Source organism: Pelobates fuscus, chromosome 13, assembly GCF_036172605.1.
Source record: "Pelobates fuscus isolate aPelFus1 chromosome 13, aPelFus1.pri, whole genome shotgun sequence".
NCBI lineage: Eukaryota > Metazoa > Chordata > Amphibia > Anura > Pelobatidae > Pelobates > Pelobates fuscus.
The window spans coordinates 19,829,044-19,846,386 of record NC_086329.1 but is presented as its reverse complement, the minus strand read 5'-3'; the positions used below and the strand labels follow the sequence as shown (position 1 = coordinate 19,846,386).

The window sequence follows — 17,343 nt, the reverse complement described above, 5'->3', positions numbered from 1 at the left end:
CTATGGATTTGATATATTTCAAAACTCCATGCAGAGCAGTGCTAAATCTGTTACACATCATGCATACATGATCACACTGCATATACACTGGCTGGATCAAACTGGCATGTACACTGACACTGGGTGGATCACACTGCATGTACACTGACACTGGGTGGATCAAACGGCCATGGAGAACGATACTGGGTAGATCACACTGCATGCACACTGTCACTGGTTGGGTTACAATGGCAGTGAGTGGTGCACCCTGGCACTGAATGAGTAAATCGCACTGGATGGGTGGATCACACAGCATGCACATTGGCACTGAGTGGATCACACTGCATGCACACAGGCACTGGTTGGGTACACTGACACTGACTGAAAGGATCACACTGCATGCACACTGGCACTGGATGGGTACACTGGCACTGACAGAGGATTAGACTGCATGCACACTGGCACTGGTTGGGTACACTGGCACTGACAGAGGATCACACTGCATGCACACTCGCACTGGCTGGGTACACTGGCACTGGTTGGGTACACTGACTGAGAGGATCACACTGCATGCACACTGGTTGGGTACACTGACACTGACTGAAAGGATCACACTGCATGCACACTGGCACTGGCTGGGTACACTGGCACTGACTGAGAGGATCAGACTGCATGCGCACTGGCTGGGTACACTGGCACTGACTGAGAGGATCAGACTATATGCACACTGGCACTGACTGGGTACACTGGCACTGACTGAGAGGATCAGACTGCATGCACACTGGCACTGACTGAGAGGATCAGACTGCATGCACACTGGCACTGGCTGGGTACACTGGCACTGGTTGGGTACACTGACTGAGAGGATCACACTGCATGCACACTGGCACTGGCACTGACTGAGAGGACACTGGCACTGACTGAGAGAGACACTGGCACTGACTGAGAGGATCAGACTGCATGCACACTGGCACTGGCTGGGTACACTGACTGAGAGGATCAGACTGCATGCACACTGGCACTGGCTGGGTACACTGACTGAGAGGATGACACTGCATGCACACTGGCTGGGCACACTGGCACTATTTCACTCTGTGAGTACACTGGCACTGGTTGGGTACACTGGCACTATTTCACTCTGTGTGTGCACTGTCAGTGGGTGTCTGTCTATGGTACCTACCTCTTGCTGAGTGGCCGGACCCGCAGAGCTACCTTGACATTTGCCATATTCCCAGAGTGGGAGCCTCATGTCCTGTCCCTCAGTGCAGTTACCGGTAAGTCCCCCAGAACATAAAATGAACCCCGGGCTCGGTCCCCACACCGCGCAGCAGCCAGGACTGACCGGACACCGACTGGGAGACTCCGCACCGCACAGCACCAAGGGCGGGGCCAGCAGCCGTCAATCAAATGCCTGGGGGCGGGGCTGACTACTGTTGGTAAACGGCAACAGTCGGAGGGCGGTGGCAACTTGGCATTCTAAAACGCCCACCCTCGCTGGAGTGTTTTGGTTCCGTCCGGAGCGGTGACGCCCATTAAGGAAAGGCCATTGTACAATGGAAGAGGGGGGGCGTGTCTACTTTGAGGAAACCGAGTAAAGCGTGGAGCAGAGCTGGCTACTATCACTATGATATTAGAGCTATTGATGGAGGCTGATTACAGGCTGATCCTGCTGGTATGGGGACAGAGTACCAGTACCACTAAGATTCACTTACCCAATGTATTATGGTGAACTGCACTCCAGTAATAGCTGGGTTACAATGCTACTAATGTAACCATACTGAATGATACATTAATTGAAGGGTTCTGGACACTATAGTGCATGATGGGTGTGCCATCGTTTGGAGGAATTGTCTTGGATCACACAATACATATATAATATAATAAAACTTTAAAAGCCCTTTTAAGTTTAAAGGTCCACTATAGTGCCAGGAAAACAAACCTGCCGGGCTGAAGGGGGTTAAACACTCACCTTTTTCCAGCGCCGGGCTCCCTCGGCGCTGGGGACTCTCCTCCTCCTTCCGACGTCATCGGCTGAATGCGCATGCGCGGCAAGAGCCTTTAATATTTCAATTGTTTAGTAGATAACTCCGTTATTTGTTTCCCCTATGTGGGATTGCTATATTTAAAGGGATCCTATAGTGCCATTTTCCTGGCACCAGGGCCGGACTGGGAGAAAAATTCGGCCCGGGCATTTTTTTATCACAGCGGCCCACTAAGAAGGGCAGAGAGGGTGTGTTTCGTCATCACTAATGACAAACACGCCCCCTCTCAAAGTGAGCATGTTGGTTCAATGCTCTTCCAGGGCAGACCATGCGCAGAACTCTGCTAAAGAGCTCTAGCATGAGAAAAAAAGCCCTGTATTTGTTCTGCACAGTGCAAGCAAATTTAATAACATGCAACTTGTCTCTGGTGTCTCTATAAATGGATACCAGGAGACAAAAGGAAAGAGTATTGTGCATGTGTTTGGAACCTGCTTGTGGGATTGCGTGTGTGTAGAGTGAGCTGATTGTGGTGTGGTATTGTGTAATAAGGTCGGTTTTAGTCGTGTTGTGTTTTTGGTGTAATGTAGTGCATATGTGGCTAGAGGCTGTAGAGAATGTGTGTATAGGGGATGTAGTAAGTGTGTGCATACAGGCTATAGTGTGTGTGTGTATAGGTGATGTAGTGTTTGTAGGGATTGTATAGATTGTGTGTTTAGGGGTGTATTCAGGGATGTATTTACCACAAGGCAAACAAGGCATTTGCCTAGGGTGGCATTTTCAGGGGGGGCGCCAAAAAATGCCACACCAAGCTCCCAGACAAATGCCTTGTTTGCCTCGTGTTCTGGGGCTGTCCACCTTACTGTGAATGAGTGAGTGAGTGAGTGTAGCTGTCAGTGTGTGTCTGTGAATGAAAATGGGTGTGCCTGTGAGTGTGTGTCAGTGTATGTATGTCATTTTGTGTGTATCTGAGAGTGTGTGCCTGTCAGCGAGTGGGTGTGTCAGTGTGTGTCTGTCAGTGAAAGTGTGTGTTGGTTAAACAGTGTGTGCGGCAATGACTGTCAGTGAGTGTATACCAGCATATGTATGAATGAGGGCATCTGTCTGTCAGTCAAAAAAATAGCCTTGACACAAATTGGGGGGGCAAATTTAGATTTTGGGGGTGCCCGAATTTAGTCGTGCCTAGGGCAGCACAAATCCAAAATACACCACTGGGTGTATTATGTGTTTGTTTACAATGAATCTAGTGTGTTTATAAGGGATCCAGAGTGTGTATTTTAAGAATGTAGTGTGTGTGTGTAGGTGGTGCAGTGTGTGTGTATACAGGAGTCTAGTGTGTGTTTGAAGGACCCAAAATGTGTAGGAGATCTAGTGAGTGTGTGTGTATATAACAGATTCAGAGTGTATAAAGGGATCTAGTGTGTGTGTGTATATGATCCAGAGTTGGGTAAGGGATCTAGTGTGTGTCTGGAACGTAATGTGTTTAGGAGTGCAGTATGTGCGTGAGGGGTGCTGTTGTGTATATGTATATATATATATATATAAATATATTCGGAAGTATTGTGTGTGTGTGTTTGGTGCAGTGTGTATGTGTGAGGGGTGCAGTGGGTGTCTGTGAGGGATGTAGTGTGTATGTGAAGGGTGCAGTATGTGTGTGTGATGGATGCTGTGTTTGAGGGGTGCTGTGTGTGATGTGTGTGTGGCTGCTGTGTGTGAGGGTGCTGTTTATTATGTGTGTAAGGGTGCTGTGTGTGATGGGTGTGAGAGTGCTGTGTGTGATGTGTGTGTGAGAGTGCTATGTGTGAGAGTGCTATGTGTGAGAGTGTTATGTGTGAGAGGGCTGTGTGTGAGAGTGCTGTGTTGTGTGTGATGGGGGTGAGAGTGCTGTGTGTGAAAGTGCTGTGTGTGATGGGTGTGAGAGTGCTGTGTTGTGTGAAAGTGATGTGTGTGAGAGTGTTGTGTTGTGTGAAAGTGCTGTGTTGTGTGACAGTGCTGTGTGAGAGTGCTGTGTGTTAAAGGGCTGTGTGTGATAGGTGTGAGAGTGCTGTGTGTTAAAGGGCTGTGTGTGATGGGTGTGAGAGTGCTGTGTGTTAAAGGGCTGTGTGTGATGGGTGTGAGATTGCTGTGTGTTAAAGGGCTGTGTGTGATGGGTGTGAGAGTGCTGTGTGTTAAAGGGCTGTGTGTGCTGTGTGTGATAGGTGTGAGAGTGCTGTGTGTTAAAGGGCTGTGTGTGCTGTGTGTGATAGGTGTGAGAGTGCTGTGTGTTAAAGGGCTGTGTGTGATGGGTGTGAGAGTGCTGTGTGTTAAAGGGCTGTGTGTGATAGGTGTGAGAGGGTCTTTGTTTCTCTGATTATCGTCCCGATTACCTTCCAGTTTGAGAATTCAGTGAAATTGAAAAAATGGGCATTATACAAGAATGAGAAAAAATACATAATAAATAGCATTCTGACAAGAAGGAAAGGATTGATTGAAAATGTTTCCTGATACACTGGAAACATGCTGTATGCAGTGAATCTGGAGGGGTATGTGGGATAGGCATTATGTCCCCCCCCCCCTCCCTTCTTACCTTTAGCCTGGGAGGGGGGACTGGTACCTGGGACTGGGAGGCAGAGTGGCAGTGTTCCCTGGTGGTCCTCGTGGTGAGTGAACTCTAGCCTGCGGGCTAGAGTTCACTCTCGCGAGATCCGGTCGTTGCCATGGAAACGATCCGGATCTCGCGAGAGGAACCCGGCGGAGCTGCAAGTTAGAGCTCCGCCGGGTCCTCTCTCCAGGCAGGCTGGCTCCCTCCTTCTCTCTCCCCGCCGGCGGCCGCATTGGACAGCATGTGGGCCGGTGAGGGAGATCTTTGATCTCCCCACCGGCCCGCCATGGAATACAGCGGGGCCGGCGCTCGCAAAGTGCCGGCCCTGCATAGACCGGCAGGGGAGATCCTGGGACTTCCCCTGCCGGCCTCGGCCCACGGCCACCGCGGCCCACCGGGCATTTGCCCGGTGTGCCCGATGGCCAGTCCGGGCCTGCCTGGCACTATGGAAGCCACAGTGCCTCCCCCCCCCCCGGCACAGAAGGGGGTAAAACTGTGTGTTCGCTTTGGGCTGGCTGTGTCTGATGAGAATGTGTGTGATTATTTTGAACTGTCAATATGTGATGGGGACTGCTTGTGTTTGTGATGGTTTTGAGCCGGCTGTGTATGGTGGGGACTGTGTTTGTCTTTGTGTAACAGTGATAACTGTGATGAGTAGAGAGCATCATGTAACGTGTTCATCTGTGCTCAACAAAGTAACGATATCACTATTGCTTAGTAGATAACTCCCTTATCTGTTTTCCCTATGTGGGATTGCCAAATTATAAAGGGATTCTATAGTGCCAGGATAACAAGCCGTTTTCCTGGCACTTAACCCCTTCAGGACGGAGTCAATAGTACACGTTCTGATCAAAACAAAATGTAAACAAAACCTGGAATTTGCGCTATATGTCTGTTCACCCGTAATTCACCTCATTCATATTAAGTGCACCCACACTTATTTTTTTTATTTTTTTTTTTTTTAATTCTTTATTTTTGTTATGCATTGATTACACATCTGCTCTTGCTATGCCCCAACAGCGTAACAAGGATTCTGGCATACAGGCATGCAGAGTATAGGGCATATGATAATCGTGCACATTTTTTAACTTTATCAATAAGGTAACAGGCTGGTCGTCCATGTCCTGATATAACGTTACGTGTGGCAGGTTGTGTTGCCTAAGTGGGTCGGTTGGACATGTGAGTGGTTCTATACAAGTACTGTTTCAAGCTGGCATTTCAATTATAAGATCAAAACAGTAAAATTAAACATTAAACAAGAAAAGTCACGAGTAAACAGTTAGCTATACACATAGGCACATAGTTTGTTGGGTTAGTTGGCAGTGCGGTGTGATGTAGGTGGGCTATAAGGCATCTGGATGCATGTCATGTGCACCCACACTTATTATATATAATTTTGTTCAGGAGAAACAGGGCTTTACCTTCTCATGAACTATTCATATTTAAAACATAACTTATTATGAATAAAAAAAAAATAAACTGTGAGAAATTAAGATTTATTTTAAAAAAATTGTAGTTCTGCCTGACATTTTAGCTGTAAATGTCATGATACTGTTTCCTTTTACTGCAATAATTAAATGCACATATTTGTATTCAGCAATGTCTCACATGTAAAACAGTAACCCCCCCCCCCCCCCCCATTAACAAATTTCATGGTGTTTTGGAAAGCTACAGGGTCAAATATAGCACATTCCATTTTTCATTTTTCACATTGAAAATTGCCAGATTAGTAATGTTACTTTTGAGACCATGTGGTAGCCCAGGAATGAGAATTACCCCCATGATGGCATACCATTTGCAAAATTACACAACCCAAGGTATTGCAAGTGAGGAATGTCTAGTCTTTTTTAGTAGCCACTTAGTCACAAACACTGTCCAAAGTTAGCGTTCATATTTGTTTTTGTGTGAAAAAAGCAAAAAACTAATATTTAACCAGTGTTTGTGACTAAGTGGCTACTAAAAATGCCTGGACATACCTCATTTGCAATACCTTGGGTTGTCTACTTTTACAAATGGTATGCAATCATGGGGGTAATTCTCATTCCTGGGCTACCATACGGTCTCAAAGGCAATGTAACCAATCTGGCGAATTTCAATGTGACAAAAAATGAAATGCAAGCCTTACATTTGACTCTCTCCCTTTCCAAAACACCTGTACATAGGGGTAACTGTTATACTTGGGAGACTTCACTGAACAATAGGTCCTCCCCCCCCCCAATTGTCATTTATGACCCCCATCCAGGGCTCGAGTCCTGCAGGAACGCGTGGGAACAGCTTTTCTGCACTTTTTTTTACAGCAGGAACGTCGTTCCCGCAGGCACTGTCATGGGGGTGCACAACCCCTGTCATGGGGGTGCACAAGAGGTGGCCTGATGGCCACCTGATGGACCCCCCCCCCCCCCCAGTGGGCACCTGTCTCCATATCAGACGCGGCGAGGGAGCTGTGTTCTCTCTGCTCCCTCTCGCCGCGCACCGTTTGCTGATGCTGGGAGCCGGAATATGGAACCCAAGCGCAAAAAAAAAAAAGCCGAAAAAGAAAAACCCAGATGCTAAATAATGTATCCATCTTCAACCATGGAGGGCCAACGTGCAGACTGAACTCCACAGGGCGGGGAAAGGCTTATAGCCTTTCCCCGCCCTACAATTAGGCTCAGAGCACTCTGATTGGTTGGTTTAAGCCATCCAATCAGAGTGCTGACAGGTAAATTAAGAGACTGACAGGTAAGTGAAATTCAACCAATCAGAGTGCTCTGTGTCATTTTACACAGCGTGGTAAAATTCCAAAGAACTTTCCCACGCTGTGTAAAATGACTAGCACTCTGATTGGTTGAATTCCAAGTCAACCAATCAGAGTGTTCTGAGCCTAATTGCAGGGCGGGGCAAGGCTTTATAAGCCTTTCCCCACCCTGCGCAGCTCAGTCTGCGCCGTGCCCTCGCCGGGTGAAGATGGATTAATTTTTTTGCGTCAGGTTTTTTTTTTTTTTCAGATTTTTTTTGCGCTCTGGGTTTTTTTTTTTTTTTTTACAAGTCCAACAGGTATGATGGTTTTTATTTGGCCTTTTTTGGGGCTGAAAAATTAAGATTTTAGAAAAAAGAAGACATCTAGAAGACTTCTTTTATTACCCCCTCACAATTTTTATTGTGAGGGGGTTAGGTAGGGGATTATTTTTTATATGGGTGCTAGGGGCTTGGGGACCCCTAGTCACCTTTGAGGGGGCGTTTTCATTGAGGGCCCCCACCTGCCACTCAGGGGTGGGGGCCGAGGGGGATTTTTATATATTTTTTAGACTAACTACTTATTTTATTCCCCTCTCTAATTTTAGGGTGAGTGGGGTAGGTAGGGGATTTTTTTTATTTAGGTGGGGGGTGACTAGGGGCTTTATGGCCCCCAACCGCCGGTTAGGGGTGGGGGCCGGGGGAGGACAATAGGTCCCCCCATTGTCATTTATGGCCCCCACCCAGGGCAAAAAATGTCGCCCCCAAATGTCCCCCTTGTTCCGCCTGCCATGGGGGGCCCAAGAGTTGGATGGACACCCCCGGCTGGTGCCTGTCTCCATATCAGACGCGGTGAGGGAGCTGTGTTCTTTCTGCTCCCTCTCGCCGTGCGTGCTGTCTACTGATGCTGGGAGACGGAATATGACGTCATATTCCGGCTCCCAGCATCAGTCGACAGCCCTCGCGGCGAGAGGGAGCAGAGAGAACACAGCTCCCTCGCCGCGTCTGATATGGAGACAGGCGCCCGCCCCACTGGACCCCAGGGACAGGTCCACTCCAGGTAGGGAGGCTGGGTGGAATTTTTTTTAATTAAAAAAAATAATTTGTGTGTGTGAGTGGATGTGTGTGTGGGTGTGTCTGTGAATGTATGTGTGTGTGTCTGTGAGTGTGTGTGTCTGTGTGTGTGTGCACGTGTGTGTGTGTGTATATATATATATATATATATATATATATATATATATATATATATATATATATATATTTTAGTGTATATTATTTTTTGGGGGGGAACTTGAGTTCCCACTCTCTATTCCCCAGGACTTGACCCGTGCCCCCACCCACTGCTCAGGGATGGGGGTGTACTAGGTTTTTTTTTGGTTTTTTTTCAGTGAGCAGCCCCAGGCTGCGGCACAAATAGGATTGGAGTTTCATTAATCAGCATGAAATTCCGATATGAACAAAGTCCCAAATTGTGTCCTAACACGAATGGAGAAGCTGTTCTCATTCTGTTAGGACGCAATTCGTCAGTTTCACCGGCGCCCTGTCTAAGTGACAGGACATTCGGGAATACTGACAGGAAGCATCACAAGATCACGGAGGAAAGGTGAGAATTGTGGGGAAATTGCTCTGACCACAGGAAACGGAGCACACTTTGCTCCTCCGCTGGTCATAGATGGTCAGGCGTAGGAAACCTCCATAAGACAAAATAGTCCCTACTTGTCTTATGTTTTAAAGAAAACTAGAACAGACAGGAAGAAATGAAGAACATATCCTGACAGAGGGAGAGAAGAGGAATCAATTAAAGAAAGGTACGTTCGGCATGACAGTGCCGCTTTAAGGTGAACACAGGACTCATAACTGGAAAATATTGTAAAGCGCTGCGGCATTAGTTGGCGATATATAAATACCAATAATAATAATAAACAATACAGCACACAATAAAATGGTGGAGTGAGGGGTTTAGAAAATTCACAAGATAAGAAGGAATTCAGGCTTTTCTCCCTTCCACAGAATCAGATAAAAAGCCAAGGTCAATACCAGAATAAATATAATAGATCAAGGAACGCACTAAAGGGTACTGAAACAGAAATCACGATAGGGCAAAGTGGATTGGGCTAGGGAAGTTTAAATATGCTTAACAAACATTTGATTGGCCCACGTCATGCCTATGCCCCCAAAACGTGCGTGGATGCCGTAATGACGTGCGCCAATGGGAGCCTGAATCTACTTTTGGCTCCCACTGCCCCTTTAAGAGCGCTCTTGTGACGCAAGCCACGCTCATAGTGCCAGGTGGGAAGCGTGACCGGTCCCCTGATAAGGTAAGTACCGCCACACTACGAGATGCCATGTTTATTCTAATACTGTCTTTCTAAGGCACCACAAAAAAAGAGAGCAGGTGGTACAACAGCATATCTCCACAACATAGTGGTGTCCAAGACAGTCCGCTATCCACATAGATGTTCCAAATAGCGCAAATTGCTAATTAGTTAAAAGTAAATAAAAACATAAAAATACATAAAAACAAAGCGAATCTCTGTATGTTACGAGTTTTGCCCCATCGGACTTCTTCAAGGCTTTGTCACATATCTCTGAATGTCCTATGGGACAAAATGCATCGGATACAGAGAATTGCTTTGGTTTTATGTACAATTTATTTTGCTTTGCGATTTGCACAACTTTTAATGTCTTTTGTGGATAGTGGACTTTGCTTCTGCCTTGGACACCACTATGTTGTGAAGTTTTGCTGTTGTACCATCTGCTTTCTTGTAAGTGCAAAATGTAATTAATATAAATGGGAAAAGAACATCTACTTTAAGGATCACAGCTATATCATTACCCTCTGTGGAAGGGAGACAAGCCTGAAATCCTTCGGCCACCCAGTCCACCCCTCACTTCACCATTCTACTGTGTACTTTATTGCACTATTTGCAATTTTATACTGCAGATCCTATAGAGTCCTATGTTTACTTTATGAATATTATATTGCATATTAAATATTGTATTGCTATTTATACATATTTCACTTTTGGTGTAATTTTCGGCATATCTACCTTTTCTTTTGTTTGTTTTTTTTGGTATAATTCCTCTGCGCTGCCTGTGATCTGTATAAAGGTTAATGAATCCTTGACCAACACAAACTAAAATTACTTGTTTCATTCTCATGCAAACAATATGTAATCCTGGGTACATACATATAATTTATTCAAAAGCTTCACTTCAAGTTACTTACTGTCTCAGTAGTAATGCTACTGTCTGAAGTGTCCGCTCCACTTGCTCCCTCAGTCCCTCTACAAACTGCCGTCTCAGCCAGGTAGGTAGCCGCACTGTCCTTTCCACTTGTTCCCTCAGGCTCAGTCCCTCTGCAAACTGCAGTATCAGCCAGGTAGGTAGCCGCACTGTCCGTTCCACTTGTTCCCTCAGTCCCTCTGCAAATTGCAGTCTTAGCCAGGTAGGTAGCCGCACTGTCCGCTCCGCTCGCTCCCTAGTTCTTCTGCACTCTCCAGGCAAAGTAAGGTGTGGCTGCACTCTCTGCTCACTTCTTCCCCCTTCCCTCCATGTCTGTTCTACCCCCTTTCATGTTTCTGTTCCCCTCCCTTCTATGTGTCTCCCTCCTTCAATCCACAATCTCCCCCCCTCCATCCATGTCTCTGTTTCCCTCCCTTCCATGTTTCTCCTGCATTTCCATTCATGTCTCTCTCTTCCCTTCCATCTATGTTTATTCCCCCCTTTCATCCATGTATTTCCCCCTTCCAGTCTCTCCCACCATGTCTCCTTCCCCTCTTCCATACATGTCTCTCCCTCCTTCCATCCATGACTCCCTCCATGTCCCCCTACCCCTTCCATCTATGCCTTCCTCTAACCCCCCCCCAATGTCCCGCACCCCTTCTTTCCATTTCCCTCTGCCCTCATGCCCCCTAAATCTTCCATCTATGTCTGTCCCCTCCATATCCACCTACCCCTTTCATCCATGTCCCCTCCCCTCATGTCCCCTTACCCCTTCCATCCATGTCTCTCCCACTCATCTCCATGACCCCCTACCCTATTCCATCCATGTTCCACTACGCCTTCCACCCTTGTCCCCCCCATTTATGTCCCTCTACTCCTTCTACCCATGTCTTTTCCCTCTCCCCTCCATGTCCCCCTGCCCTTTCCATCCATGTCCACCTCTGCTCCATGTCCCCCTAGAACTTCCATCCACACACACACACAAACACAATCACAGATATACACACAGTCACAGACCTGTACACACAATTGCATACTACAGACACATATATACACACTATCACAGACCTAGACACACAATCACATACACACACATAATCACAGATATGCACACACACAGACACACAATCACATAATACAAACACACAATCATAGATATACCCACAATCACAGACACTCACACACACACACACACATACAATCACAGACCTATAGACACAATCACATACACAAACATAATCACAAATAAACACACACACACAGACATACACAACCACAGACATACACACACACATACATACAATCACAGTCCCACACACAAAATCCCATACACGTATGCCTCCTGATATAGGACACACACAAATCACATTCATACACACACATTTAGTAATTAAGACGTCCACCCAGCATCCCTACCTTGATCTGGGAGGGCTGGAGTGGATCCTCTCCCTGGTGCTCAGTGGTTGGATCTGGGATCTCTGTGCTCTTCCTGCACAGCTCCCTGGCACGCCCTATATTGATTTTGATGCCTGGAAGATGTAATATCCCGCCTGCTGGCTCAATGAAGGGCACGCAAGGTTGCTTTGCAGGATGTGTACGGTAAGTAATTGGCTCCCTGCCTTCCTCGCCACCCGGCAGCCTGGACGGCAACTGAGCAGCAATACATGCAGTTCAGTGCCATGGGTTGGCCACGCCTGGTATAGTGAATAAACAACATTATTAAATTGCAAAGTATCAATTTGTTACTGCTAATACAATTAACATTGTATTCACCGGTGTTATTAGGTAGGGACTTTAGGGGCTGGAGCCTCTAGGTCCATCTCCTACATAGTTACCACTTCCCAGCTCTGCTTACTGGCCAGATGGAAGATTAGAAATCTTTCTAGGTGGGCTAAGGGTTGGTCTGGTTCATTAGAGGATCCTACACACAAAATACAAAGACTGCCACATCATGGTTTATATTTTTTTCCTTTGGTCAAACTGTTTGGGAGCAAGTTTGACAAAAACTGTAGATCCCACTGCCAGCTATAGACCACTCTCCACCTTGCCATGATAACATGGAATGTACACTAATGCATTTTCACGATTAATTACACCGAATTGTGTGCTGTGCTAGTTTGGGGATTTAAAAAAAAATTCCAATAAACACAATCTGTCTTTACTTCTGCTCCAGACCAGGTGACAGGACCAAATGCAGTTTTGGCCAATCAGGACCTCCTCATAGAGATGCATTGAATCAATGCATCTCTATGAATAAAATTCAGCGTCTGCATGCGGAGAGTGGGTACGCTGAACCGCAGTGCTGCTTTTTCGGCAGCACTGACCCAGGAAGTACCTCCAGTGGCCATCTGAGGAGTGGCCACTTGGAGGTGTCCCCAGAGGCAATGTAAACACTACCTTTTCTCTGAAAATGCAGTGTTTACATAAAAAAAGCATGAAAGGAACTATTATACTCACCAGAACAACTACATTAAGCTGTAGTTGTTTTGGTGATTATAGTGTCCCTTTAAAAAGTCTACAGGGACGGGGGCGTGGCCTGGCTGCTCAAGAGAGTGGATGTGTGAGTAACCAGCTCCGTGGAGGGTGAAAGAAAATCAGCGACTAGCAAAGCGACAGTGACTACAAACTAACTCAGTTGAATACCTACCACCTACCCACCGCAGCCATGTCCCATAGATCCGCTAAAAAAGCGAAAATCCGCCCGCCAGCGCTACAAATCGCGGCCTTAACATCGCCGCAACGGATCTCCCAAGATGGCGCCGACGGCCCTTCATCCCCTGCAGCGTGCTCGGACAGGAGTGATAATACCTCTGTCTCTATGGACAACTCTGCCCCTGCATCAGAGAATGCCCTTCATAAAATGTTAAAAGATCTGCAACACACTCTTCAAGCAGATTTTACCAAGCTAGCCAGGGATGTAAGGGCTGACATTAAAGCAATCAGTGAGCGCACGTCGAAATTAGAAGACAAAGCTGATGAAATAATTGAGGCCCATAATAATTTGGCGGACACTTTTGAATCTCTTGAAGAGAAGGTTAACTTTCTAACTGCCAGGATTGCAGACCAGGAGGACCGCGATAGGCGCAACAATATCCGCCTACGTGGCATACCTGCTTAAGGCCTATACACAAGCATTATTTAAAACGCTCTGTCCTGAACTCAGAGACCAAGATCTTCACATTGATTGCATACACCGACTGCCAAAACCACGTTTTCTGGCGGCCACTATACCACGAGATGTTCTAGCCAGAATTCACTATTTCACCACGAAAGACACTATAATGCGCACAGCCAGAGAGACCTCTGATATGCCGGCGGAATACGCAGGAATCAAACTCTTTGTTGACTTATCTGCAGCCACTCTGGCGAAAAGGAAATCGTTTTCATCCATCACTAAAGCATTACGACAAGTGAATGTCCTCTACAAGTGGGGATATCCCACACGTTTAATCGTAAAGAAGAATGGCATTGAATACCAAATGAAGAACGAAGCAGAAGGCATCCAACTTTTGAAGGAGTGGAATATAAAGTTTGAACAGCGTTCCGAAGAAGATAGACCTAATACAAACCGCAAATCACCAGCGAAAGTCTCTAAAGAATGGATACAAGTCTCGAGACCTAAGTGAAGGACTACCAATTTGTCTGAGAAACCCATGGCTCTCCTGCGCTTCTGCAGTGAAATGGACTGGTATCACGTGAGATTACTAACTCATATATATAATTAAGGTTACGTTATCTTTAAATAATGCTGTAGCCCGTTTGGCTAATATAATGTCACACATGGGTGATTTTCTAACATCAGTATAGCTAAATGTTAAATTATCTGTATAAACTCAGGGTATAATGGGATACTGACGCATGAGGAGTGATAGTCACTGCTCATACTTGATTTCACCCTCCCCAATTTGGCTGTAAGCGGCCAATACTTTTTCTATAGACACTGGACGGAATGTCCTGGAGTGTCAGTTTGTATATAGTTGCCATCTGGTATATTGTGTTTCTTTTTCCCTCTTATCTTTTTTTTATTACTCCCCCTCCGCACTAGGGAACCGGAATGTGTACATAGGACAAAGTAATATACAGTCACCACACAAAGAGATTAGGATTGATGATGATATACCGCCAATAAGGCGACGGGTACTTCCTCGAACAAACCTGCTCAAGTGCAGTTTAGACCCCCAAAGTTCACTGCGCTACGTGAAGGGAAAGGCTAAGTTATTGACCCACTCTTGCTACACCCACAGTAGAGTTTATGTCTTGTTTACTTTTCAACCACAGCAATCTTACCCACCACTAAGATGCATCTAAACATAATGTCTCTTAATACTAAGGGCCTGAACTCTCCGCACAAGAGGAGATTAGCTTTAGCAGAAGCCACAAAGTTACAGATTAATGTAGCATTCTTTCAAGAAACTCATTTTCTGAAATCTAAGATGCCACAATTCTCGTCTAAACATTTTCCAATAGGTTTTCATGTGGGGTATGTTAAGAAAAAGAGAGGAGTGTCGATACTGATAAATAAAGATGTTGCGTTCTCATTTCACCACAAAATTTGCGATAGGGAGGGTAGGTTCCTATTGTTACAATGCTTATTGAATAATGAGCCCTACACACTGTTGAATATCTATGGCCCGCATGACAATCAGCTGCAATTCATTAATAAAATACTCTCGCTCACACAAACAAACCTGTTTGGAACACTGGTCATAGGGGGCGACACAAACTTGATAATAGATGACGTGATGGACACGACCTCAGCAAACAGTGTAACAAAGGCCACAACCCAAAGAAGGTCCGTTCTTACATCCCATCTAAGGAAGGCAATACACACGGCGGGACTCAGACGCCTGGAGGGTATTTCACCCTTCGGATAGAGATTACACATTTCACTCCCCAGTACACAACTCATATTCACGTATAGACAGATTTTTAATACACTCCTCCACAACCCCCAAAGTACGAACCGTAAATATAGGGACAATCACGTGGTCTGACCATGCACCCATTACTATTTCACTACAGGAACGCTTCCCCTCCAAAGGACATGGGGCATGGCGACTTAATGAAACCTTACTGAAGGACCCCCGAGTTAAGCAACAAATCACGGAGGATCTTAAAGAATATTTTGACTTCAATACCACCCCAGAATCCTCTATAGAGATGGTATGGCAAGCCCATAAAGCGGTAATTAGAGGGTCCTTCATCAAACACGCTAGCCAAGCCAAAAAGCAGAGGGAGAAAGAATACTCCTCACTTATCAAGGAAATCACAGATCTCACACATGCTAACAAAGTAAGCCCATCAGCAACACATAGCGAAACACTTCGCCTTCTCCAAACCAAATTGAACGAGTTAGAATTTGAAAAGACAAATTATATCTTACAACGCTATAAACATAAATTTTTTGCAAACGGGAACAAATCTGGTTCGGTCTTAGCGACCAAACTAAAAGCCAGAATAGCTAACACTAGGGTGGCATGGATCTACTCCTCGACACACAAAAAACTGATGAACCCACAAGAAATTGTGGAGGAGTTTGCAAATTATTACAGTACACTCTATAACCTTAAGGATGATAGGACCACACACACTCCCTCTCTGTCCCAAATACAAACGTTTTTAAACACAACTGACCTTCCCACATTGAGACAAGCTGAAATTGACTCTCACTCAACCGATCTCTGAACAAGAATTGTGGCAAATCGTTCGCAAATTACCACTTCACAAATCACCGGGACCAGACGGACTCACTAATATTTACTATCAGACACTATTCCTAATCCTGCCCCCCCCCCCCCCCCCCGACTGCACTTCTCAATCACTACTTCTCCAATGGAGATATGCTGCCTGAAATGCTACAAGCCCATGTATCTACTTTACCAAAACCTGGCAAACAACCCACCACATGCCAAAATTTCAGACCCATATCATTGTTAAACAGCGACACTAAACTCTACGCTAAAATCCTGGCTGAAAGATTAAAACATATCTTAACTCGGATTATACATAATGATCAATCAGGGTTCGTAATATCTAGGCAAGGGTCGGACAATACAAGGAAAATTCTTAATGTACTGGCACATATGGAATCATCACATATGGAGGGCCTTCTCTTAGCGCTGGACGCGGAGAAGGCCTTCGATAGGTTAAATTGGCAATATATGGAACAAGTGCTACTGAAATTCGGGTTCCCTGAACCATTTATAAAAGGTGTCCTCGCCCTATACAGCAAACCATTAGCCAAAGTAGCTAATGCAGGTTTTATTTCACAACCCTTTCCAATTACAAATGGTACACGCCAAGGCTGTCCATTATCGCCTCTTTTATTTGTACTATCATTGGAACCGTTAGCAGACAAGATAAGAAAGAATGTTGACATAACCGGAATAAACATATCGAATACTGAATGCAAACTATCAATGTTTGCGGATGATGTTCTGATCACCTTGTCCAATCCGACTCAATCTCTTCCCCATCTCATGCAAACATTACAGGATTATAGCAGGATTTCTTATTATAAGTTAAATCAAACTAAGACACAAGCCCTGCCACTGAGGCTGTCACACGCCACTGTTCAAACGTTGATAGACAAATTCTCCTTTGATTGGAGACGTGCCCATATTACGTACCTAGGTATAAAAGATTTCGTCCACTGTTAGAGACATAATTAAATATAACCTCTGGTCATTACCGCAAATGTGCACCCAAACACTGTACAAGTGGAGAGACGTAAGGCTCTCATGGCTAGGGAGAGTGAATACTGTTAAAATGGTGTTACTCCCCAAGCTACTATACACATTTCGGATGTTACCGATTCCAATATCCCCAACACTGGGCAAACAAGTCCAAAAGATTTTATCCACA

General features: G+C 45.6%; 1 protein-coding gene across 1 annotated transcript in view; it reads right to left on the bottom strand.

The window, feature by feature from the left end:
* The window catches only part of STARD9 (StAR related lipid transfer domain containing 9), a 151,461-nt gene extending 140,179 nt beyond the window's left edge, over positions 1 to 11,282 (bottom strand). The window contains exons 1-2 of the mRNA XM_063439247.1: positions 11,249 to 11,282; positions 10,484 to 10,751 (exon numbers count right to left, since the gene is read on the bottom strand). Coding sequence (XP_063295317.1) covers positions 10,484 to 10,751; positions 11,249 to 11,282 — 302 coding nt within the window. The remainder of the gene's footprint in view (positions 1 to 10,483; positions 10,752 to 11,248) is intronic.
* Between the last annotated feature and the right edge of the window lie 6,061 nt (positions 11,283 to 17,343).